Source organism: Hirundo rustica, chromosome 17 (genome assembly GCF_015227805.2).
Source record: "Hirundo rustica isolate bHirRus1 chromosome 17, bHirRus1.pri.v3, whole genome shotgun sequence".
NCBI classification, from domain to species: domain Eukaryota; kingdom Metazoa; phylum Chordata; class Aves; order Passeriformes; family Hirundinidae; genus Hirundo; species Hirundo rustica.
In genome coordinates this window covers 3128563-3155026 of record NC_053466.1, presented here as the reverse complement: position 1 = coordinate 3155026, position 26464 = coordinate 3128563, and the positions used below count along the sequence as shown (strand labels likewise).

Sequence of the window (26464 nt, the reverse complement as noted above, 5' to 3'; positions counted from 1 at the left end):
TCTGATTTCCCACCGACTTCCAGTCATTAGACAGCAGTGGCTGTCAAAATCCTAACTATTCATATAGCACTTCTACGACTTATGATTCATTAAACTACAACATTAACATTAAAGTTACACAGATAAGAAATGTCCTTCTGGCTGCACCTTGATCATCCTAACGTGATCAACTAACAAAACCGGGTTCACTCTGCTTTTAGTGGTCCCTTCTAAATAAAAACAGAGCACAAATTGGCTATGCTGCCCTTGTTTCCAGCAGACCAGAAAATCCTGTTACAAATCCAGAGCTCACTGGGCTGTTCCCAAAGTTTCACACACCTCTGGCCGCCGGTGCTCGTCCACGTCCACGGAGCCGTCCAGAGGGGTCACAAAGTGGCACACGGGGTTCTTGCGCTTCTCCAGGTCTGAAACAACAGCGAAAATGCAAGTGCTGAGCACGAGCAGGACCTGCAGAGAGCTGTCACTTCAGTGGCAAGGTGTGCCAGGGAGCCTAGCCAGGATTCCTTCCCCATAAACAGCAAACAGGGAGAACACGGGCTGTGCTTGGAGCACTCAGCACATCCTCAGTGCGGGCACATCCAGGAACGCCCTCATCCAACGGCGCTGCCTCTGAAACGTCAGACCTCGAGCAGATTCCAAGCTTTTCACTAGACAAGAATTTCAATTCTCTGGCTCTCACCGATGTCTCAAGAAAGACCCGCCCCCAGCACGGTACTTACACTGCATGTACCAGGCCCTCCAGATGGCGTTATTGAGACGGATTTTATCTCTCCACTGAAGCTTCAATCCCTTAAAATTTTTCCATTTCGGTGAAACCAACCTTCCGCTGCAATGAAACAGACAACAAATCATACTGCTTTCAATTTTTCTCTCTCCCTTCCTTTCAAATAATCCCCCTAAACCAGTCAAACTGTCAAGAGATGAAACAAGCAGCTGCACTTGGCCAGTCACAACTTTTGCTGTCCTCGGCTCACTGAGCCGGGAGCCAGAGATGAACCCAGTCTTCAAGAGTTCTCCGTAAGAACTGTCATAACTGGTCTCATGAAGATCATCAGGAATGAAATTCATTTCACCCACACTTTCCTCTTCGCCAGCATCACACCTTTTCTAGTCCCAATCTATGAGCTCCCACCAACTGGGATCAGATTATTTAAGAGGCTTCTGTATGTTTGGTCAGATACAGCTCCATTTGATTTTCGAGGCTGGTAACACTGGAAAGGAGGAATGAAATGCCAGTTCTGGCCCAAGAAAAAACATAACCCACCAATTCTACACTGCTGGTAATCAGAGCTGGGCACAAAGGAGTACCAACAGGCTGGAAAGAGTAACTTTTCTCCAAGGAAAGGCAAGGCTGGAAAAAGAAATTGCTTATGCATGAATGCTCCTGGGAGGTGGAAGGGAAATGGAAAGAAAAAGGAAGAATCAGCAGGGACTCTAGTAAGCACTGTATAAACACAAACTACCCAGCCCTTAAAACACACCTTTATGAATCATTAATCCATATTATTGACCAGGCAGAGGAAGCAGGAAATACTCAAAACATCGTAAATTTCAAGCCAGAGATTAAAGTATAGGAACTGTGCTTATCCCAGGTTCTCTCTCTTGTTTTGGAGGGTTTTAGCCCCACATCTTCCAAGCTTGTCTCCTGTGCTGTTCGTGCAACCTTGCTATGAGGGAACTGGACCATCAATACCAACTGCACCTCACACAACAACAAAGGAAACAGGTTCACCTTGACACACTACGAGCAGCAGGTCAAGGGCTGATGGACACGAAGGAGTGACAGCAGCAACGGCACCTACAAACCTGTGCCCTCTCAGAAGAGATGCCCTGAGCACGTGGTCAGTCAGGAATGGTCTCTGCCGTGATCTGCAGCGGCACTGGAGATGTACCAGCACAGACAGCGCCCTGGCACAGGTCATTTGCCTCACACATTCAGTACAAATGAACTTGGAGAGGAATTACTTATCTTAAAAGCTCATTTCACATGTAAGCTCTAAAATGGCTGTGCAAATAGGAAGCACATCCTACAGAAGCACAAGGCACTTCCAAGCACATCCTACAGAAGCACAAGGCACTTCCCTTGGCTCACCAAAGCCCATGCATAGAGCCTGAGGGGGGAGAACTGATGATCCCACTTTCCTATTTGGTCCGGGAAACCTCACAATAGCAGCTCTTTTTAGAGAAACCTTTTAATTAAAACATGCAATACTATAAACAAGTAAGAAGTCCTCAGCCTAAACAAAAGCTACCAGAATGCCAGAGCTGCCAATACCAGGATATTAAACTAACATTTTTGCAGGTATTTGGCTCACCATTTCTTTCCTCCCTTGCTGACACCACAACTGCTCTCACACTCAGGTACCCTGACAGTAACAGAGGAGCAAATGCCAGGCATCAGCCAAGAGACAGGTAAAGAAAACCAGCTTGGCTCTTTCAATTTTACTGCTGTATAAAATGTCTGTTGTGGCAACAGGTTGTAGCAATGCACCAGCAGATGAGATGTTGCCTGACTGTGATATCATTTTTTTTCCTCCTTGCCCTCTTTAAAAATAAACTGCAATGTTCTTGTATGCACAAGGAAGCAGATGCAGAGACCAGGCATGAACCGCACTAAAAAGATAATTCCCAGCAGCAAGAGAATGGGTAAGTGACCAAGTTGTGAGCCCTGTCCTTGCACAGCTGCCCCTTTGGGGTTGTAGGCTGCACCCAGGACTATGCCACAAGGCTGTGCTGCAGCCTTTGTGACACTGGTGCACGATAAAAAATAGAGTATAAACAAAATTTGGTACACAAAATAGAACACAAGCATCCCCAAGACAAGCAGACTTGCTGGAGTAAGCAACTTCACTGACAGAGGGAGAGTAAACCATGTCAACTATTAGCAAGGAATAGAAAAATCATTATTAATGTACTTGTGCTTTAAGACACTCAGTACCATCAGACTCTGTATGGTCACAGACATTTAGAAAATCCTTCTGGATTATTTCTTTTCAGTAGTGCATCCATATGCCACTCTTTGAAATACATCTCCCAAAACTCCACTTATGAATTTCAAGACTTTTAGTTAATGGAAAGATCTCCAACTATTTCATCTTGCTGTTACCCAACCCATGTGTAAGGGCAGAGAGTGGATCTCCATCCATTTAATATTTCTCCCATCACTGCAAACTATCCCAACACCTTCAGTGTTCACTGCACAGCCAGCTCTGCCTCAGAGCCACTCCATGCCTTATCCTACCTTCTAAACCCAGACTAAAGCACATCTTTTCCTGTTTCTCATCTGTACATTAACAGTTTGGAGACAGGAGATTAACGTGCTGATGCATCACCAGCACTGACAAAGTGCCCTCATGCCTTTGACTAAGAAATCTGTCAGCCTAATGTTCATCTCTTCATAGCTCTGTGTGACTCGACAGTTTGCCAAAGCAACAAAACTCTAATAATCTGCTCAGAATAACAAGAGCAAATGCTTTTCTATAAAAAGACTAAGAGGACCTGTAATCAAGTCTGGTACACTCCTTGCATCTTCAATGAGCTAATTAAAACTGGAATTAAAACACAAATAGTTTAAAATATTTTCAATTATATTCATAGAAAATGCTAAACAAAACCAGTACATCAAAAGAAGGAAGTGATTAAGAACCTATTCTTAAAGTAATTATTATTTTTAGTTCCCATGGGAGCAAAACACAAGTCCAGCTTGAGGTCATAAGTGAAACGACTTCAGCCTCAGTGGAGAGGAATCAGCATGAAGCTGACAACAATATTTAGACACTATTCCAAATTCCAAAGTCAATGGAAAGTCAATTACTTTGAACAGCACTGTGACTGGGAGCAGCTGCCTAACTGAAAGCAGCCTTCAGATTTTAAAGCAGCAAAAACAACAACAAGGAAAAAACCCAAACAACTGGAGAGACCATCTGGCTGCTGCTCCTGCCAGTTCTGGAAGACCACACCAACTCCTACAGCAAATGTGGAGCAACTTCCCAACAGGTGGATGGCCACCATGAACCTGCAGCACAACCCAGGGGCACAGCAGTGCTCCTGGCCCCCGCTCCAACAGCTGCTGCAGCTCTGCAGGGATGCTGCTCCCAACGAGGGGAGCAGGAGAACATCCCAAGGGAGAACTGCACCCAACGGTGCACAGCACAAGCCAGGACAGCTGCACCCACAGCTTGTGGGGATGCTGGTGCTGCACAGAGGGTGCTCAAGCTGAGCAGCACAGCGAGCCGGGCTCCTGGGTGCATCCTGCAGGGAATGCTGCTGCCAGAAGCTCAGCTCATGTAAGCAATGCTGAAAGAAGGGGGAATTTCACATTCTCCTCACTATCACACACAGATCAAACCAAAGCAGCTGAGAACCATCTGATGGGTGACTCGCAATGCATTCCAGCAGCTCAGCTCAGTCTCCCATGAAGAAATCTCCACCTCCTGAATCCAAATGTCCTCATCAAGTGATTTGATCACAGCAAACCAGCCAAAAGAGCTTCAGCTCAGCAGCCAGCAGAGCTGGAAATCCCCTTGGATGCAGTGGCCCCAACGTGCTTTGGAGGGCTGTCAGAGGAGAGGCTGCAGGCACCCAAGGGTGCTACTTCCGTCTGTTGAAACTTTCACCTAGGAGTCCTGGATACACCAAGGATTTTACAGGCATTTTCCCAGCTCAGGAACTATACCTCAGGCAACTCAGATCCAAGCAGGCAGACAGATAACACAGCACTGATCTCTAACAATTCTACATTTCTAAAACTCCAGTGAAAGTAGCTGTGTTTTAGAACAATTACAAACCTTCAAACATCACAAAATTTGCAGGGGGAAAAAAAAAAAAGTACAAGAAACAGACATCCACTGTGAGAGTGTGACCCGATTCCCTTCAACACCTTTGATTTCTAAATTTTTCTTCAATCAACTGAAACGTAATTAGAGAGCAGGTTTGAATTCTAGCAGTACACTGACAGTATCCATTTACAAGCCAAGTTTTGCCTCTGAGAATCTCATTGCTCTAGGTTAATAACAGTCAGTTAATGATCTTGCAGGATATTTTAGTGATGCTTCGGACTCAGCAGAGACAAGGCAAAGGGGTGACCCTCTTCCTACCAGACACACGAGAGATGCCATTGACTGCTACAAAATTTAAACCAGTAGCTCTCCCTAGCACTGAAACAACATTCAATTAATCAACTCAATGAGAAACTCCTTCCGACATCTGTAGAAGCAGGATCAAGCTCTGAGATGACTCACAACAGAAGAATCCCCTGTTCTCCTCCCTTAAGCAGAGGATTTTAAGTTGGACTTCAGTCAGCATAAAACCACATAACACAAGCACCCTCCAGATGTGGGCAGAAAGGGGACATTTACCTGTGTGCAAACCCAGAAGACATTTAGGGATTTTTCATTACTTATTAGCCTTAAGAAATGCCAGCATTTTAGGAAACTGGTTTCTACAAAGAACACTGAAGGGGTAGAGAAGCAGACTTTAAAATATTAAGATAAATTCCACATATCCTCCACTTAACAGGTGGCTTGAATGCATGTTGATTAAATGGAAACTATATAGTATAGCATGGTAGAGCTTATGGCTTTTACACAGTTCAAATGCTTTATTCAGCTGTTTCTGATTCAACTTGCAGCTCCCCATTTTTATCTCCCTCAGAAATGCTCACAGCAGTACCACAGCCTTATGTTGAAATCCTTTTCTAATAAAAGGCAATAGGGAAGACTTTGCTGTAAACATCAGCCTGAAAAATCCCCTTTTCCCATTCAGAAAAATTTAAGTTTACTCTCCACACCATGATGTGTAAAAGTTGCTGAGCAGGAATTTCACCTGTGAAGTGATCTTGGGATTGTAGTGAACTAAATGCTGCACCAAGTAAGAAGTTTTTAAAGCATCCTCTGAGGATGGAATGCAGGATCTCCTGCTTAAAATAAGGAAAGAGGGAATTACATGCCCATGGCTGCAAAGTGTGTGAGTGACACAGTAGAAGCAGCACACGGATTTTTTTTGATGTACCACTGTGCTTTGCACATAAACCCCTAATTTCCACCCTCTCATTTTTCACTTGTTTTGATATGCAGGGACAAGGAAAATCTGGCTGCATTTGGCTCCCTAGCTCAGGAGGTGTTGTTTTTTCTCTTGCACTCAGAGAGCACCTGGCCAAGATCTACGGTACATGGAATTTAAACACAAACCACCAAGTGCTGTGGTTTAGATTCCACAGGCCTGTCCTGCTGCCCAAATATGTATTCCCAGCAAGGCCAGCAGATAGGCTGGAAGGCAGCTCCTGCATGTCTGCCGGAATTCCTTCTACAGATCACTAGAGTCCAATGTGCTATGGTTGTAAACAAATTATTTTCTTTTCAAATCAAAATTTTGTCAATTCAGGTTATGGGAACGAGCTACAGAAATGTCCTATGCTTTCCTGTTTAGGTAATGGATTCCCCCTGCCTTTTTGCTAAAAAAACTCTTTTTTGCCTTATTAGCTCCAGCCTCCAAACCCACTTCCTCCCTCCCCCCAGTTCCTTCCTGTACGCAATCATGCAGTTTTTTGAGGTAGAGTAAGAATTTTACTTTTATTACAGGTAATGGCAGTGAGACTCTTAAATTAAGTAATAAGACAAAAATCAGACTTGATAGTACAGTAGCTAAATAGATCAGCTTTCTCAGCAACACAGAAAAGGAACTTTCTGGCTTCTCCCCAGCATTTTTTTTTTTTTTTGAAGGCGTGGTTTTAATTCATTTTTTAATCTCCAATCTGTTTTGTTGGGGAGTTGGGCCTGTCAGCTCAGCTCTCCAAGAGCCAAAACTAACAGTATTTCCCCAAACAAAGGTTCATTCAGAGAATCAGATTATAAGCATTGTGTGTTGGAGCAAAGGGGCAGGCAAGAGAAACCAAAACATTTCTACACGGCGTGAATGTGTGTAGGACTGGTGAGAAGACCACGTTCTAGCACCTTACAATTCCTACCTACACAGTTAATCCCAGCTGCAGCTCGAGGATACTAATCCCAGACAGAGCTCATTTTAAAAGGCAGATTTAGGTCATTTGCTTCGTTACCTGGTTCATCCTCCTTCCCTGAAACCCTCCCACAGTAGCAGGCTCAGGGCTGTGGAGGGATGTTCTACTGCCCACAGACCACCAACGACAGCAGGGAGCTTCGTGCTGAAGTTAAATCAAACACTTTAAACCAACCACAACGTCCCCTCACTGGTTGATACATCACCTTTTAAAAATAATACTTTCATCTTGAAGACAGAGATACTGGACCAGACAAATATTTTTCCTCTGTCATGAGCATTACCTATTAAGAACTGTTAGAAAAATAAAAACAAAGATCAAATTTAGCCACTGGCAAACTGGAATTCCAACACCTGCCAAGAAATATGTTATCTCAACTGATTTCATGCAGGCAGGCTCAGGTATGCACCTCCTGAAATGGAACAGGAAAGTGAAAGGTCACTTGTATGCCTGAAGCAAATACTCCTGCTGCCCTAACAAATCCACAAGAAATGATTTATTTATATTATAAATTCAATGCTATTTTAAGCTTGAAAGTTTAATGTAATTAGCATAAATGAGAGTTTGCAGTGCCTGAGCTCTTGCTCTGACAACCCGGTCTATGCTGGACTCGGGAATGACCAGGCAGGTGTTGTGTCAAGGCAGCCTCCTCAGGGACAGACGAAAAACTCACATTTTGGGAGCATTATCATACCTGCCCTGAGAGTTTTTCACATCACCACCACTGTGTCACCCAGGGAAAGGAGTCACTTGCTGTGGTTTTAGTCAAACACAACATGGCCAGGGTCAGCTGCGTGCAGGAGGAGGCTGCAGGCAGCTGGGAAGGACCACTGAGAAATGCCTTCACCAGATGCAGGTTTCACACAGGTTATGAAAGGGTGAAAATAGCACTGGGCAAACACAAAGAACAGTACAAATATCAAGGAGACTTGAAGGCCATAATGTCCTTCAGCCAGTGGCTATTTAAAGACTCAGAATATTTAGACAGCTTCTCATTTCCAGTCAGAAATCAAAGGATACTTCTAGCAATGTTCCTGCTTTTCAGACACTTGTACAACAGTGGCTCACTTTAGTACAGAACTGGAACAGCATGAGAAGAAAAAAGGCTTCTTAAGTACTGTCATTAATATGTCAGTCAAAAGGCTGAGAAAATGGGCCTTACCATCACATCTGTCACTGCTGACCTCTCCTTCATCCCTGCTCTCCTTAACTTTGCCCCCTTACAAAAGCCACATACTTTGTAACTTTATAAATATTAACTCTTTATAAAATGCCACACACTTCCACGGTCAAAATCAGGACCTTCTTAAAGAACTACGAGAAACCCCATCATGGAAAAAGAAGCTGACACACAAAACTGACACACTGCTCTGAGATCCAGGCTCAGAGGCAAATCCCACCCCTTTCACTGCCCAAATCTGAAATGCCGTGATGGAGAGCAGCTGCCCATGAGCACAAAGTGTGTCAGTGAAAAGCAAGGACAGAACACCAGCCAAGCATACCTCAGACACACACCCGACGCTAGAAATGCTACCAGCAAGGGTAAGCTTTAGCAAGGATTAGATTTACATTTTTCACATCAGATCACTACATTTAGTTTTCCTTCTTTTTTTCAATACATTTTGTTTTCCTTCTTTCTGAAGTGCTTCCTGTGCTCTCGTGCATGGTGGAAAGAAGTGTCATTTTTAGAGCTGCTTCAATATTAACTAAAGTGATCCTACTTCAGCGTCTTAAAATTTTCCACTTCTTCCTAAGACTTGATTTCTGCCACTGGCTTTTCATCAGCCTTCTCAGAATCACAATATTCACTACAAAGAGCTGTTTCCCAATACAGATGATCAGGAACTGATAGGGTTTTGCAGTACACCTCCATTTTCATTTGAAAGGATGGCTGTTGGTGATGGACCCTCTTGTACGGAGAGCTGTAAATGTATCAGCATCTTTTTGAACATTAAGGCCCCAGCCTAGATTAATGAACTGATCAAGATGTGATGATCTGTGACTTAAAAAGATTTTTCACACATGGAGCTTCTGAAAAACCCAAACAAACCCTATCAGCGTGGCAGATCAGCCCAGCTCTCTGAGCAGCTCACATACCGCCGGAGCCCAGAGCTGTTTACCATGCTTGAGAAACCTGAAACCAGCACTTCTGCCGCAGAGGATACTGTAACATTCTCTGAACAACATTACAAGCCTATAAATACACTGCGAGACTTCAGGGATCTTATTCTGAAAGCGCCTTATGGGTTTGAAAAAGCAGAGATGCTCCCCCAGCTCTCCCCCTGTGACACAAAGCTTTCATCCCAGCTGTCTGCAGCCGGCTCCCTGCAGCTTGAAAAACACCAGGCTGATTCCCAAATTCAGTTATTACAGACTCAAGATTGCAACAGCACACACAGTTTATTCAAAGTTTACATAAAAGCTGAACCAGAAACTACACAAGAGACAGAAGCAGGGTAAAGGCACCATTGTGTTACTACAGAAACTACTCAGAGATCAGTCAAAATCCCAGAGAAAGATGATGTAGAGAGAAAGCTCCTTCCAGAACTCACATAATACAGCCTGCAATGGGGTGGGGGGTGAAGTCTCTAAAAGGTCATGCACAACTCACAGGAAAAGTCTCCACTTAGAAGCTTTCCTGGACTGTGCACAAACGAGTGCTCTGGCAATGCTTCACCAAAACCAGCCCTTCAATTCACGGTGAACACCCCACTGCCCTGTGCATGGCACTGCCATGGGGGCAGCCACATTTCAAATACGGCCGTTAAATTCCCAGGATCCACCCATCCAAGACCACAGACTTCGGGGAAGGTTGAACATTTAGAGAACACAGAGTGGAAAACAAACTTCCACCTCCAGATCATCAGCCAAACTGGAGCTGTGAAGATTTGTCTGCTGCAATGGAGGGAAGGCTGTGTGAGCGATCCTTCCTTAATTAATTGGGACACGGGTTGGCAGGGAAGCTGCTAATAATGCTCGTGCCACATAATCCTCACCACACTTTTCCCAGCTGGCTCCCGTTGCCTGTCTAGGATTGGAGAGGCCAAGGGCAATGCCAGGTTCCCACACACAGATGGAGAGATCAACCCTGTCCTTGGTGGCTGCAGTCCTGCTGAATTGTTGGATCTGTTATTTTATACTGGTGGTGGTTATGGTAACTATGCACAGCACAGGGAACTGATGAACGTTTCACAGCAGTTAACTTCATAAAGCAGTATTTAACCTCGCTGCATGCGGCGAGTGTCAGAGAAGGACCCTGTTTTATTGCATGATACCCTTATAAAGTCATTCCTTTGCTCCAGGTAACCACCACGATTAAATATCAAGTAGCAAAATGGTTCAGAAAGTCTCACGCCATTCACCTGTGCATCAGTTAAAAGACACTGCTGGACTGACTTTCAAAGGGACTGAGATGGTTTATGTCCCAAAGCAAGTGGTGACTTCACCAGTAAAACACGTGACAGCATCAGCACTTTCACAAATCTTACTACAAGCAAAACAACAACCAAGTCACTAAATGACACTCACTCAAGTATTTTCTTTAAACTGTGTTTTTCCTATGTGCCAAAATCGCAAAACAAACAAACAAACAAAAAAAAACCCCACTCCCAACCTTCATCCTATAAAGTCCTGTCCTGGGGACACGACAGTCCCTTGGGAAAGCTCATGTAAAAGATAAGTAACACTTCTTGCAAGTTTATTGCTATGGAGAGAAGCAACCTCTCAGAATTTCCTAGGATCTGTCTCCCCATTTCCAAAAGCCTGCTACATGCACCCAGCCTATAATCACCACATGCCAAGCTTACACACCAAGCCCACTAATGTGCTAATAAAAACTGCTAATAAAAGTTTTAGTCTCCTTAAGCTTTGCTAAGATTTTTACTGGAGATTTGAGGGTTCTACTTGTACAACTGGATACTAAAAACAGATGGGATCCACGCAGAGTTCCTAAACAACAGCCTTCACAGACCAAAATTTTATTAGAAACAGTAATGAATTAGCTTTTATTGTGGAATTCTATGCATCTACTCATGAAGCTAAGCTCTGCTCTTCAGTAACATTTGCTGATTTGATAAGGTAAATAAATGCAATCTAACTCCATGGTTTCCATTAAGGGTTAACAATTTCACACAGCACGAGAGAGAGACCAGGATTCAAGAATGTCTCTTGTTCCCAGGCAGTTTGACTGCAGATTACCCTTCCTCACAGGAGGAATGACTCAGATCACAGTGTCACTGCAGTCACAAACATACTGCCTCTGTGCTTTCACAAGACCATGGAATCCCCAGCACCTAAAGGCAGCAGCACAGAACGGGGCTGCTGCCACAGAGAGCAGCCACAGCCAGACTCTCTGGCCTGATCCGCAGCTTCCAGAGACCAAACGCTGCCTGGAATTTTTCCCCAGCTGATATGAAAACACTGTGCAACTCAGTCCAGCACCTGGCACCTGCTTTGGCAAGGGCTGTAAGAACACCCATGCAGGGTGCCACAGGTCCAGCCTTCCTGTGCTCAGTCCCAGCAGTGGGTGAGCAGGTGCGTGGGGAAGGGTCACAGCAGGATGAGCTCGTCCCTACGGTGATCCTGACAGCTCCCAACAACCAGCCCCTCCCAGCTCTAAAGGAAAATGATATTAGCGAGTGTATTAACTCACTCCCTAAAAGTGAACTGAGGAACTACACAGTTTCTCTTTTTGCTCTTTATAGACACATCCCCCCCCGCCCCCAGCTGAGCATGTATACTGATTTGGCAAGACTCTGCTTTGAAACGGGAAGGATAATGACATTTGTAGTAGAAAATAGCCACTATGGTGACTTCTCAACAGCTTGGATGCCTCAGTTTTTGGACAGATTGTTTTGGTTTCCCAAAGCAATTATTTCACAATCTCTGTCTTCTGTTTTAGGTGTCAAACATAGTTGCTAATAATTACCTGAAGTGGGTGCAGGTTCCTCCTTGAGGATATTTGTATTCCTGAACGAGTCAGCTCTCCCATCCCAAGACTACGTTCATTTGAAATAAGCAGACAACATTCAAAGAGCTTCTCTGGCTTTGTAACAGGGCTAAATATTTCACAACCATATCCAAATCCCTTGACTTAGTCCTTCCTTTCTTAAAGTTTTATATCCTCTTATCCAGAAAAGTCACTGTTGTATGTTTCCGGGTGGCAAACGTCCTCTACAACCCCTGCGTTCAATATTCTGTCTCAAAAGCTGTGTTTTAAAGAGCAAAAGCAAGTAGTTGATTCCCTTTCATAGCTTCATGCTTTCCCACATCTGCCACACCACCAGCACATTTTCTATCCAAGTTTCCTCAACCTCGATCCTGTCAAGGACAGATGTTTACCAAGCAAACAGAAAGCTGGACTAAGCTGTGCAGATACCAATATTCACGAGTTTATACAGATACGTTCCTTGGACACTTAACAGGATGAGCTAACACAAGAAGCCTGATCTGTAACATCCAGACCTCTGTGTGCTGCTCACAGATGAGCACATTTCAGAGCCGTTCCTGAATCCACTACACAGCTTAGCAGGATCAGGACTTTGCTGTGTTGCCTCTCACTCAAATACTGGGAGTTCTCCTGATGCACAGTTGTCACTGTAAATATTATTAACAGAGCTTGACTAGCCATGGCTGAATTTACTCAGACTACAGCTCCTACGTAAACATACAGAAATTCATCAGGATGAGCAGAGAGTGACCATCAAAGAACAAAACAAATTATATCATTCTTTGCTCTGGGAAACGTGGCAGCAGATAATATCCATATCCAATGACTGGCAGATCAGGAATGCAGCAAGATCTTCCACTGCCCTCTTCCTGTTTGGCACTTCTCTAACAGCGGCCAGACCCAAAAGCTCAGGTATTTCCTTTTTGCCTTCTTTTTTAAGTTTTCTTTTTTATGTGCATGCCTTTCCTTTTTTACCTTGGTCACATCTGCCTCCAAAGTAATGGCTTTCAACAACTAACACAGGGTAAATCAAGTGTCACACCACAGCACCAAAAGCAAAAGTCTGCATGATAAAAAGATAATCAAGAGCAGTCATGGACTTCAAACAATTACAAAGACATGAGAAGCTCTTCCACAATTCTTGCACCATTTGGTCTCTGTCTCTTTGTGAATGGTGTGGACAGTGAGGACAAACTGGATTTAAGAGCAGCCTAAAATCTAGATGTAGGATGCATAAAGACTTGAGCAGAAGAGCCTGTGATGGCTCACATTCACATCAACATCCAGTAACTAAACACTGAGGGCCTGAGTTATTTTTAGGTCTATTGTGAAACCCCACATTCCAGCTGCTCCAAAGACACACCAGCACTACCACAGAGGCCTGGGCTCTGTATCATCACCCTGGCTGGCTGGAGTGAGTCTAACCCTTGCCCTACATTAGAAATTGGTGCCAAGACAACCAAGTCCCTGCCACAGATGGGGCAATGTGGACAAGAAGTGTTTTGGACAAGCTCACATGGGCTGGGGAAGGGTTTGGCTGCTGGATACAGAAGTCACTGATGTGCTGCACTCTGGCCAGAGGTCTCCCAGCCATGCTGGCCAAGGTCACTTCAGCTGTTGTGTCCTTGAACTGCTGCAGGCAGAGCACCCGTTACTATGGGACCTTGAGGGAAGGGAGAGTAAACAAAGCAGCAGAGGGAAAGGAGGCCAGGATTTCGAGTAAACATCCCACGCTACAGAATTCTGAAAACAATGAACTTGACAGATTCCAGAAGCAAAGCCTCCTTCGTGCCTCTGCTAGGTTTGCTTGAATCTTGTAATGCAGACATGTCTCTCATAAAGAACAACACTGCTGATCTCTGAGGACTAACAGCCTCCACTGGATGGATCAGTGAAAAGAAAAGGCCCAATCCTGCTTAACTGTGCTTCTGCAGATCTGTTCCAAGCAGCAGCAGAGCTGCAACACAAACTTGTCAAGACAAAACACTTGCACACCTTTGTTCCTTCGCTCCCTCTGCCTGACAGGACACAGGACCAAGGTCCTGCACTCACCACAGGGACTCTAATGGCACTAAAGGCCCTGGTGTTCACACAAGCTCTCAGCACAGACACCTCTGAGGACCCACATCAGCAGGACTCTCAGAATACCAGGGCAGATGCAGTGCAGGACAAAGCTGGGAGGAGCAAACATCCCACAAAAAGAGTTCAGGGCAGGTCACACTTGCAAGCTGCCACCTTCCCCCCAGATTTGCAAAACCCAACTGTAAACAATGCAGCTGCTATCTCACTTCCAAAACAACTACCAGCAACCCTCTTTCTCAAGAAGGGCAAACCTATTACACAAGAGCAAGGTTATCTGGATCTTCTCCTTACCCCCTCAGTCACCCTTAAGGCTCCACTCTTCAATTCTTGTTAATTCACAAGCCAGCCCTAGGACAAGTAAGCCTCACCCAAAAGCGGCAAAGACGAGGACACCATCTCCTGAGATGGGAGAAATCCTTTCAAGCTCATGCAGGAACAAAACTGTAACAAGCACCAGACTCCTTTGCTTGAGTAAGGACAACTTTTCATGGACTAATCTCTTCAACCATTCTTCCTTGCTCTTTCAGCTAAAAGCAGCCTCAACACTTATTTCTGCTCTGAATTCTGTTCTTTTATCCCCAAATCACCGGGAGAATGCATAGGGAAATACTGTTAATCGGCAATGAAACAGAAGCATAAACACCACGTATGTACTCTACCCAAAAAGATATTCTCTGCTTGCTCTGGTATGATATAAATGAGCAATAAAGATAACCCCAGAAATCTCCCACTATAATTTTTTTAAAAAGCATTTGTCTCTGTATGTAGGAAGACACTACAACACCTAAAAATACAGCAAGAAAAGGCATTAAATATAGCAAAAAAGGCTGTATTGCCACTGCTTCCTTGCACTACATCATCAGCTAAACTAGAAGTAGAGAGACTAAAAGGTCTCCAGATGTGCATTACTGTTGTAGATAATGTGCTGCAAACACAAAACCAAGGATAAAAAGCTCTCTAACAAGTCATTAAAATTTAATAAGTCATTAAATTTTTTCTGTGCTTTTCAGGAAAAGCGATCCATTCATTACGCAGCAATGCTTAGCTACTTAAACAGCTGAAGCTTTTCCTCACATCACGGTACATCACCAACCACGTCATGGCAAAGGGTTATCTCTAGGTCAGGAGTATTCTGGCCAAAACACACTGACATATCACTAATTGAAGTGAATCAGATTCTTCCACTAATACCCTGCTACATGATAATCCAAGCAGTGCCCTGTAAGCCCTTTCTATCTGGCATGTCACCATTTCTCTTGCAGTCCCAAAGGTGACAAAGCAGCCCTGAGAACCACTCCTAACACTGTGGGCTTTGTACCTTCACATACCTTACAAGCGGCCGTGGTCTGGATAACCACCCAAAGGAAGGGATCTTTCCCCTGGGCCTAGATGGCTTCCTATGGTCCTTTACAATCCCATTTTCTGTTACCCACTGGTGTCACAGCTGACAGCAAACTAAAAATACTAATCTTTCACAAAGGTAACTGCTGCTGAGCTTGCTCTTAAGCAGCACTCAAGAGTTTCCATACCTTAAGGCACAAAGTGAAATCTGCTTAACAGAGAGGGAACAGGCGATTCCCCTGCAGCCATTCACAACACAGATCGGCCAAGGTGTCACCCAGGCTCTCCTCAGAGGCTTTAATCCTGGAGGAGACCGATAAGAGACTGTCACAGATTGTCACACGTGTGGGAATGGCAGGAAGATAAAACACTATCCCCACCGAGTTCAAGCAAACTTCTGTTTAATCCAGCTGTAGATTTAACACAGGGAAGCAGAGTCCAGCAACTGCAGTGCATGGAGCCAAGGCAGGAAGACAGATGAGGAGCCCTCCATTTCTGCTTGCAGAGTAAAGGGTTCCCAAGCAGGCAGGGCCCTCCTGCTGCCTGGAGAGGCACATTCAGCTCCTGAACAAATCTCTCTTGAGGAAAGGGATCATGCCTCTAATGGCTATTAACCATCTGACAGCTCAAACGAGCTCACACCACTTAGACTTCCGAGCCCAACAGAACAAAAGGGTTTTCCAGATTCTCCAGAAGGCCACTGTCAGCAGCACATTCAGGAACCCAGAGTGATGCTCCAGATATTAAAGGGTTTTTTGGGGACTGGACAATGAGAGCAACAACGCCTCTCAGAACCACAGCCAGGGCAGGGAGCAGGTGCTTCTCAGGCAATTCAGTGAAGGGCCAAGGGCACCTAGTAGAGCACTGCCTTCCAGAAGCATCAGGATCGCCCTTCAAATCCCAGCCTGGTTTTATTACCCTGTCATTTCTACCTGTAAGGTTCCTCATCAGTTCAGTAGCTTTTCTAAGGGACATGTCAGTAAGCTGCACATCTTCTTCATCCTCCCCTTCTAAATCTTTCTTCCATTTTTGTTCTCTTTCCTTTATTAAGTTTGTAGCTGAAGTGTCATCTTTGACAGGTCTTCCTTTTGACTCCTCTGTCAGCTCACTTCTAAACTTCATATTTCTAAACATGCCTTGTTTCCCTCTTTCTAAAAGGCCAGCACACACATCTGGGACTCTGAAGTGTCGACACTGTTTTGGTCCTTTCAGACTGGAGAAAGGGAGGAAAAAGCAGTAACTGATTTATCTAAGATCAACAGCCAAGAAGCCAAGGGTTAGTGAAGAGTTTTGTGTCACAAAGTAAATAAGCTGTGGCAAATTCACACTGGAACATTTTCAATGGCAATGGCTGCTTTACTTACCAAGGGATGGCTCCATTAATTGTATCAGGAGTGACACCAAGTCAGTGTGTTTTATGTTCAAAAACAACCAAAAATGACCTTCCAACTCCCATTTGAGCAAACAAACAAAAATTATTTGAAAAGATCATGTTCAGAATTTTTGTTCTGATACTAAAACTATTAGAAGCAATTTCTGAAGAACCTTGCCTTTCCTGACCCCATTTTTCAAGCCTTCCTGCTTCAGAAACTGCGACAATAGTGTAACTCTAGCTTGCATAAAAAACAATCAGATTCAGGTTTTTCCATCACTGTCTGAAACACAAAGAACCAACTCTATTTTCTTTGGAGGCAACTGAAACAAGTACTTTTCCTAATCATCTTCATAATTGTTTTATGGACATGTTAAAGGTTTCCTTTCCAGAGCGAAAGGAAAATTGTATGAAAGCTGTAAAATATTTCTATAGCCATCAAAGAGTTTAGAGAGCTTGTCTTTTTCCTCAGAAGTAGCTTAGAAGTTTTGTCTTTAAAGAACTGTTTGTGCCAATGATATTAAGATATCAAAGGACAGATGAGGGAAACTGTACATGCAATTAATTTCTGCATACAAAGAAAGGAAGTTGCAAGCATATAGCCTGTAGTCTGTTAATTAAAAATAAAATACCAGATTAAACCCAAACTGGTCCAGGTTTCTCAACTGATAAGGTTTGTTGTTGCTCTGTTTTAAAAAGAGAACACTTTCTCTCCAAAAGCAAAAGGCAGCAGGGCAACATGAGAAGAGCCAAACCAGGAATTTCAGATCTCCTGCCGCCATCTCACTGCTTGATCATCCATGACTTCCATATCTGAGTCCATCCAGCTCATTCTCTCCTTTATCAGGCACACCCTCACCAAGTGCTTCCTATCTAACTCCCATCACAGATCAAAGCATGGGGAATAAACACTGGACTTTTCCAGCGCCAGCCACACCTTCCATCATCTAGCCTTACTTTCCATATATTCCTCCCTTTCATTCTTATTTCTCCTGCCCTGAACAGCCTTACACCAGCATTCTCTTTTCTCCCCAACTCATTGTCATCATTTACCTCTGTCCTTTTATTCAAATCTCATTTAAGTACAACTCCAACCTCTTTTCTTCTCCACAGTCCCCACCACTATTAGAGACTTCCCTTTCCTTGCTGTCATTCCACCCACCCCTGCTGCAGGGGGTTTCCCCACTCACGGGGGTTCAGTTTGTAACCCAGGCTCAAACCCACTCAGTCGGCTGAGACATCCTTTGTTTGACTTAAACTTTGCAGTATCTCATTTTTTCTTTCCTGTTTCCATCCCTGTGGCCTCTGTCAACACCGTCCAGTTCTTCCTGTGGCTTTATCTTGGCCCTTCTAATTCACTCAGTGCATTCCTCAAAGATCCTCTTAATTTCACTCCACATCTCAGCGAGCTTCCAGCCTCATTCCTTGCCCCTTCAACTCTTCCTGCTTTACAACGGATCTCTGAGTGCTGTTATTAGGGGAGAAATTCCACCCACCCAAACAACTTAAAGAGTTCACTCTCTCCTTCAAGCCTGTCAAAATGCCTCTGACATCCCAGAAATGCCCAGCCTTCAGCTGAAAATGGCTACAAAGCTCCCTTTATTCCTCCCCACCCCTTCCCAGCTTGCAGCATCACTAGATACCCTTTTGTTTGATTAAGACTAATCATAGCTTAAGGACACACAGTCAGATAAGCAGCTGCTCAAGTGACTGAATATCAACTCTGCTTTCCAGAAGAATGGAAATTTTTTTTTCCCCCCCCACGTGGGAAAGTAACACACAAGAATGGTTCTGTGACCTACTAAAGGGGTGTGTGGAAAAACATGAGTAAAGCCAAGACCTGAATTTTGGGTTTCTTGGCTTTAATTCCTCCGGCCACTCAGCAGAAAGAAATAAAAACGGGTAAGGGGCTGGAGAGAACTGGAAATCAATGTATTAATTTCTGTTGCCATTTAAAGCACATCATAATCATGCAGCACAAACTCTTCACTAAACATCATGCCAAATCTCAAAGTTCAGCCAAATTTTTTTCAGATCACGCAAAACTTCTTGAGAACTGGCAGTCGGAGGACAAACTAGCTCCCTCTTCCCTATTTCAGCATATCCATCAAAAATGATTATGAAATCCATGTTGTATTTAAGCCAGAAAATAACATCTGTTTACTGAGTAAAAACCCAAGATGAGAACTACAACAAAACATGTAGATTAAATGGTAACTCAAGAGATGACAACAATGTGTGTTTTTAATGAAAAAGGTGACTACTGTCCCCTCACCTCTATAGTAACACCCTGCCCAACCAGGTCCATAGAAACCAGTCTGCAGAGACACCAAAATAGCCAGGAGCAAAACAAACAAAATTGTCCCTGTATCTAAACCTCTGTCCACAGAATTTGTCTGCTCTTCCTGTAGTCATTTGTAGCCTTGAAGACACCAAAACCTTAATCTGAACCAAGGCCTTCTCACTACCACTACTAAATGTTTACTTGGGCAAAGAAATGCATCTCTGAGACAAGAACAGCTCAGCAACCCTTCTGCAAACCATCCTGAGGTTCAAGGTTGTCAAGGTGGAATTTCAAAGTGCATCTTACACAGAGCTTAAAAGCTTGTGACTATATCAAGCATTTGACATAAGCAGGGTAAGAGGCTCAGTACCAGTGTCCTGATTCACATTGCACCCTGAATACGGCACCCTTGCTTTGAAGGGATCCTCACTGCGGTTAAAAAATACTTGTAACAGCAAGTCTGCTCAAGTTTGGCTAAATTCAAAGGTGAAGAGAGGTGTTTTTATCAGAGTAAAACAAGCAGCAATGTGAAATATGTAACTGAATTCTGGAAGTTTTTAGTCTCCAGGTGGTATCAGCACTGCTGAGAACTCCCCCAAACACTGCACTAACAAAGAATGTGTGGCAAAGGTGCTCTGGAAACAAGCTGACCCCTAACGTCAGTCCACTGAGGAAGGGAATATTTTTGGCTTACATCTACATGAAGTGAAGGAGTCATATTGCTAAAGAGGAGAGATGAAATCTAGAAATGACCTGGCAAACTGCTCACAAGGCAGCTTTTGTCCCAGTTCCCAGACCCCACTCTCCTGCTCTGCGCAGCTTTAGCAAGCAGGATCCAGAGGGTTTTGGACAAGGATCTCATGCCAACGTTAACACTCTTACCTCAAGTACAACACCTGGCATGTTCCTTAAGCTCTTATTAAAAGGTGAGAGAACTCTGAGGCTACTTAAGAATAAATGAGCCCACAAACTCATCTTCATCTACCCTACCATGCCCAACGCTATAAGATAAGCAATGACTGACTAATAATATATAATAGTTTAAAAATAACACCACCCAGTGTGAGTAGTATCATTAAGAATTCCTAAAATAAAGCTTGTGCTCTGTTTACACAATGTACGTGACCACACACATCTGGGGAGCCCATTCTCTCCACTGCAGGACTGTCTCCCCAGCACTGCACAAGAAGGGAACCTTCATACACAAAATTATTATTTATGTGGTCTCAGAGCCTCATCAACCTCTTATTTATTCACAGGGCGTGCGTATAACTGAAATCTGCAATGTCACTTATCCATTTTACACCCAGAGAAAATAAATAATCAACTTAAATCTACTTTTTTCCAAGAGTAATACACTTTTCCAGGAGTATTTCCTACTCCCTGCAATAATTCCATTAGTCATTTTAGCAGGATTTACCTCTCTACCCTTGAGATAAACTAGCACAAGGCCACTGATTCCCAACATCCATTTTTCAGAGCTGCACATGCAATTCAGAAAAGTTCCTATTTCAGGTTTTGAACCTTAAACTATGCACCATTCTTCCCAAAGTGAAGCTTTCCACAGGGAAGTCCGATGTCCCATATTCCAGACTGTCAGGGCAGTAAATGGTTTACACTGCCCTTTTGTAAAGCACAATTTTTCACCACGTAGAACACAGGCAAAAGTCTTCAGCCTGCATTCTATATGGAGCTGAACATGATTCTTCCACTGGAGACAAGAAGTCTCCAAAACAAAGAGAAAAAATTCTTGTGTCCCAATCTCAGGAAAAAAAAAAAAACCAAACCCTCATGACAGGCTGTTGTTGGAATATTTCTGAATACAGTTCAGCTTCGGGAAGCTATTTCTGGGTAATGTAATTATTTGGATAATGGTAAAGTTATTAGAGTGCTTTACTAAATTAAATAACATGACATAACATTTTTACTTAATTCTGCCCATTGTAGGTCATGCACCCAGGAGCACAGTTTCTCATTAGAATGAGCAGTGTCAAAGGTCTCTCTCATTTTGAGAAGAATACTTTTTAAGATATTTTTCCTGTATAAAGTGACCTGCCTGCAGCAGATCAATTCTAGCTACCTACGCGTCAGGGTCTGCAAGGTCACATTGATTTAAAGAGCTGAGATGAAGGGGCTAAAAGGGGAAAACCAATGTTCTTTTACCTCTATCAGTGTGGTACAGCTCCCATAATCAATCTCATCAGAAAAGCAGGTGACATTTAGATAAAGTACAGCCTGCGTGACACCTGTTGTAAACCCCAGCGTTTATAAGTTACTTATTAATTTAAAAAATGGTTTTAATCTGCTCACTGTACAGGGGATCATGCTACAGGCATATCTTCCTCTCTGGAATGGCTTATCTGAAATGAGACTTTTCAAGCTGTGCATCTGGCTGTGTGACTGAAACAGCTGCGATGGAAATTGGAATCATGATGGTTTGTACTGCTCAAAGGCAGGAGGGAATCGCTTCCCTGGTGTTCAGAAATTAAGTTTTTTTAATCATAAAAAGTTTGACCGTTAACAGCACAAAGCCAAACTCAAAAAAAATTACAGCACAATTAAAAGAGCCCAGGGCACACCATGAATCCGTGATCCAGCATAAATTTGGTCGCTTCCAAACAAACCACCCGAGGTAATGACCCAGGTAATGACTGAGGTAATCTAGAAAAACTCTGCTTTCTAGTCCATCGGCAGAGCTAATGCGTACCACACGTTTTTTACTGCTTCTCTTTAAAACTTTAAACACTGAAATACCAGCAAGGAGCGTCACATGTCAATAAATATCACACAAAGAGCTCCCTTACAGCAGCTTCCTTGGGTTTGTGTTTAACACCGCTGCATCACCCAGCTCTGCAGGCAGCTCAAGCCCCCGCAAAGCAAAATCCACACATCTTCACTCTTCTGTGTTACAGTTTTTGCTGTTGGTTTCCACACCCCCAGCTCCTTTCTAGAGTGAATTTCTATCCGGCAAAGGCAGCACAAAAAACATTAACACAGAATCTGTGTGTTTTGTCAGTGCTGGATCTGACAGGCAATAATGAGAAATGAGGCAACAGCCATGAAAACATCGCCATAAACCAAGCAAGATCAAATCCAACCTGAGGACGATGTGGACAGAGACACCCACAACCTACAGGCTCAATCATTTGTTAAAAAGACATTTCCCATTTCACAGCCACGTTCATCACCTCAAATCAGACTTCCCAGAATTACTTTAATCCTTTTTAGACCCAAGTTTACAGTTGGTTTGTTTGGCGGATTTAAAAATTGTATCCCAAAGCTGCTGAGTAAGCTGGCTGGATCTGGGCAGGATGCTTCAGGGCTGCAACTCAGCAAACCCTAAGCATTAAGAACGTGCTTTTCTTTGGCAGCCTCTAAGAAGATATTTTTTGCACCTTGCCTCACGCTACCACCAGCATGCAGGATAAAATTATTTCTTCTGAAATAAATTGGGTGCTTGATTTATTCACCTACATCAGAGTTCAGTACAGTCAGTCAGCATAAAAGAATTATTCCTTTGCATCGGATGTGATCCTCAGTTTCAAAATCCCAAGGACACACTAGTGGAAGCACAAAATCAAACAAAGGTGATAGAGGCTGAGGAGCAGATGCATATGAGCAGTCCAATTCTGTCCTTCAAAATCCCTATGGTTCTTTTGCAAGTTCCTCCCAGCTTGTACAATAAAGGCAGATTGATTAATTTTTAATTAAGGCTTACTTTTTTTTTTTCTTTTGTAAGTGCAAAACACAACCGTGTATATCCACTGTATATCATACACCTTATCTGAGGTTCAGTCTCTTGCCAATAACTAATAATGTTCTTGGCCAATATTACCAAAATTTTAGGATTACTTACATCACATCTTCTCACTACTGCACAGGATAGTTCTACTGCTTCCTCTTCATTGAGCAATACTTAAATAGAGGAATTTGGGGTGGGCAAAGTTGATTTTCTTTTAGCAAGCTAACATGGTTCCTATGGATGAAAATAAATATTTCCGTTGATATGCCAAGAGGCATTTTCCATCAACCCTTTTAATCAACTTCCAAAATACGCTCAGCAGAGAACATCAGATTGGATCCGGTTTCTGCTATATCACACAGAACAAAAGACTTGAGCAGACACACATCTTTCCAAAACACTTCTCTTCCACAGCTCTGCCTCCATTTTGGATGACAGACAAAGGGGATAAATGGGAATATAACGCCTTACAGAAGAGATGAAAAGCACAATCGAAGTCTGAGCAAAAGGTGCAGATAAACCCAGGAAGTGCTGCTGCCAGCTGCAGCCACCACAGGAACAAAGGAAACGGCGACAGAGCCCGGCTTGCTTGACTTTGTTACAAAAATAAAATTTGGGGAGGGGAAAAAGGAAAACTGGCCGGGTTTCACATCGAGCGGGGCACTTTGCCCTTTAAGGGTTTCTGTTTAGCACTAGAGGCTTCCAGCGGCTCCCAGCCTGGCCGCGGGATGCTGAGGGCTTCCAGCGGCGCCAGCAGCCAGCCGGGGCGAGCGGGACCCCAGCCCTCAGCCCTCACGGCGGGGGCGGCAGCGACTCCCCCCGCTCCCCCCCCAACCACGGGCCTCGGGCCTGCGGGGAAGCGCCCGCCAGGATCCCCCAAGTTCGCTGAAAACAAAAACGGCACCGAACCCCGCGTGTGGGTCGGGTCGGGCCGGGGGAACCCCGCTCGGCTGCGACCCCTCCCCTCACACGGTCCCGGGTCCCGGCGCGGTCCTTCCCGCCCAGCCCGGCCGGGGCTCGCTCCCGGCGCCGCTCGGCCCCCGGCGGTACCTGTAGGCCAGGGACATGCACTCGAACAGCTTCGTGAGGGACGCGTCGATGCTGAGGCGGCCGCCGGCGCCGCCGCCGCCGCGGGCCGCCCCGAACTGGTAGGTCTGGCAGGTCTGCTCGTTGACCGTGTCGAAGTCGTAGCCCTTCTTGGGCGGGTGCTCGCTGTGCGGCGACGAGACCATGAAGTGCCCCGAGTGGATGATCTGAGGGCCCGGGGGCTGCCCCCGCCGCGGCCCGCACCGCCGCCCCCCGCCCGGCGACGCTCCGCCGTCGTCCGTGTCCGACGAGTCCTCGTCGGGCTCCGTGCGGGGGGACAGCGGCCCCGCCGCCCCGAGCAGCCGCGCCGGCCGCATGAACACGTCGGCGGCCATGGCCCCGCTGCCGCCGCGGCCGAGCCCGCGCCCGCTCTGCGCCGCCACCGCCCCGCTCCGCCCCGCGCCGGCCCCCGCCGCGCTTAAAGGCGACGGAGCGGCCCCGCCGCCGCCCTGCCCCCGCCGGGATGGGGGACGCGCCGAGGTTCCGCCGGGATCGCTGGTCTTAAAAAATGGGGAAGGCGCTGCTGCCGCCTCTGCCCTGTGCCAGGAATGTCCCCACTCTTTCTGAGGATGGCTGGTTTAAGTGATCCAGCAGGACTTTTTTTTTTTTTTTTTTTTTTTTTTTTTTTTTTTTTTTTTTTTTAAACCAAATTAAACGAAATGTTCCACCTCAACACGAGGAACAGCTCCTTTACGTTGAGGGTGGCAGAGCAGTGGAACTGCCCAGGGAGGCGATGGGTTCTCCCCCTCTGGAGACATTCCAAACACACCTGGATGCGTTCCTGTGTCACCTGCGCCAGGTGACCCTGCCTGGGCAGGGTGGTTGGACTGAGTGATCCCCAGAAATCCCTTCCAGCTCTAACGATTATGGAAAACATTCTTAAACTTAAGGGACTGCGAGGAACACAAGATGTAGAGGACAGTCCAAAAATGGTTGAAGTATGTTGAGAGAGCAAATGCTCTAGAAATACTTAAATTGTCTTTAATGCACTAAATTGCTTCTTATTTTCCAGAAGCGGTCTGCAAGAAGCCAGGACAACCAGAGAAGCTGGAGACCTGCAGAGTCACAGAGAGGTCAGGACAGGGAGCTCCTGCTGTCAGGTTAGTGGCTCACACCTATACTAGTACCTGCTCAGCAGCACATAAAAAGGAACCACAGTTGTTCCAGGGGAAGTAAAGGTCAGATTTTATCCTTCTCAAAAGCATAAAAGAAAAAATGGATCCTGTAGGTTAACATAAAAGCACAGCAATAGGGCCAGTGTGGGGAGAGAGCATCATCCTACAGCACAAAACCCCATACACATGTGCATGTGTACACAAAGTCAAGAGAAAAGATCTCAAACTTGCCCTGCAGTTCAAACCTCCATGACCAGTAGAGCAGTCAGATCCTAGGACACACATTCCAAAGCATTTCTACTAAATTGCATATATTATTTCAGTTTTAGGACCTCACACTTAACATGAAAAACCAGGCTCTTCTACATAGCCACCCTCAGGAGGGAAAAAGCTGCCAAACACTGAATAGCCACTTTTTCTGGTGTGTTAAACCAGAAACAAGATCAAGGGAGACTTAAGAGATTGAGAGCAAGTTTTGGGCGAGGAGAAAAGAGGCATCCCTGCAATATCCCAATTACGCCCATGCAATGATCTGACATTCCCCATTAGCATGGAATCAAGGCTGATCCCTGTGTTTAGGGGAGGAGTGGTAGGTCAAACACTTCCCCACACATGAAAGCAACAGTAAGGAATGATCACATCATGTGAGAGCTGTCTCAGATCCTTAAAAAACAAAACTAGCATTCAGCTCTTAATCAGCATCATGCATGACTCAAATTCTGAAGAAAAGGCCAGTCATATTTAGCTTCAAATCTGGTTATTGCTATCTTATATTAACATTTGCTTTAAAAAAAAAGAAAAAAAGAGGAAAAAGAGAAAAAGGAAATAAAGAAAAAAGTGCTGCCACCCAGCAAGACATGCTGAGAATATTTTAAATACAAAAAAAAATGAAAACATTTCAAAACAACATTCACAGTTTAACAATACCTATTAAAAGTCTTCCATGTAGTTTATTAAGAACTAAGTCTGAGCTAAAAAGATCACAAAAGTAGCAGCACTGTATAAAGTATTTCCATGACAACAGCCTGTACACTGACCTCACTAAATTCTAAGCAAGCCAGTGTTTCCTCCTGCAGGAGAAGACAGGTAACTTGTTCAAATAAAATCATTAGGTAGCAGTGCAATTTTCTAGGAAGTGTTAGGAGTACACCATTATCTAAAGAAAGGGCAGCAGCTTTCAGCTACAACACAAGTTCAGGGTTTTCTCTTCTGCCAGATGTAAGGAAAGGAGCATCCCTTAAAATAATTCCATTTGTTTTGGAGACAGACCTCTCGGTTTGCCCTTTTAAGATGAGCATTTAGGTGATCAGTAACAGTTCAAGACTGCCAGCGATCCTCTCCTGCTCCACAGCAAGGAATTCCAGGAGGCACAGGGAAACACTAAGAGCCCACAGCATTTTTGAGTCTTTTCTTACTGTTTTTCATCAATCCACAGTGCAAGGTAAACCATAGGCCACCACCCTCAAGGAACATCAATTC

At 44.6% G+C, this 26464-nt stretch overlaps 1 protein-coding gene across 1 annotated transcript in view; it reads right to left on the bottom strand.

Moving 5' to 3' along the window:
- MLXIP (MLX interacting protein) overlaps window positions 1–24205 on the bottom strand; it is a 44842-nt gene extending 20637 nt beyond the window's left edge. The window contains exons 1-3 of the mRNA XM_040080627.2: window positions 23835–24205; window positions 720–826; window positions 319–404 (exon numbers count right to left, since the gene is read on the bottom strand). Coding sequence (XP_039936561.1) covers window positions 319–404; window positions 720–826; window positions 23835–24205 — 564 coding nt within the window. The remainder of the gene's footprint in view (window positions 1–318; window positions 405–719; window positions 827–23834) is intronic.
- Window positions 24206–26464: the final 2259 nt, after the last annotated feature.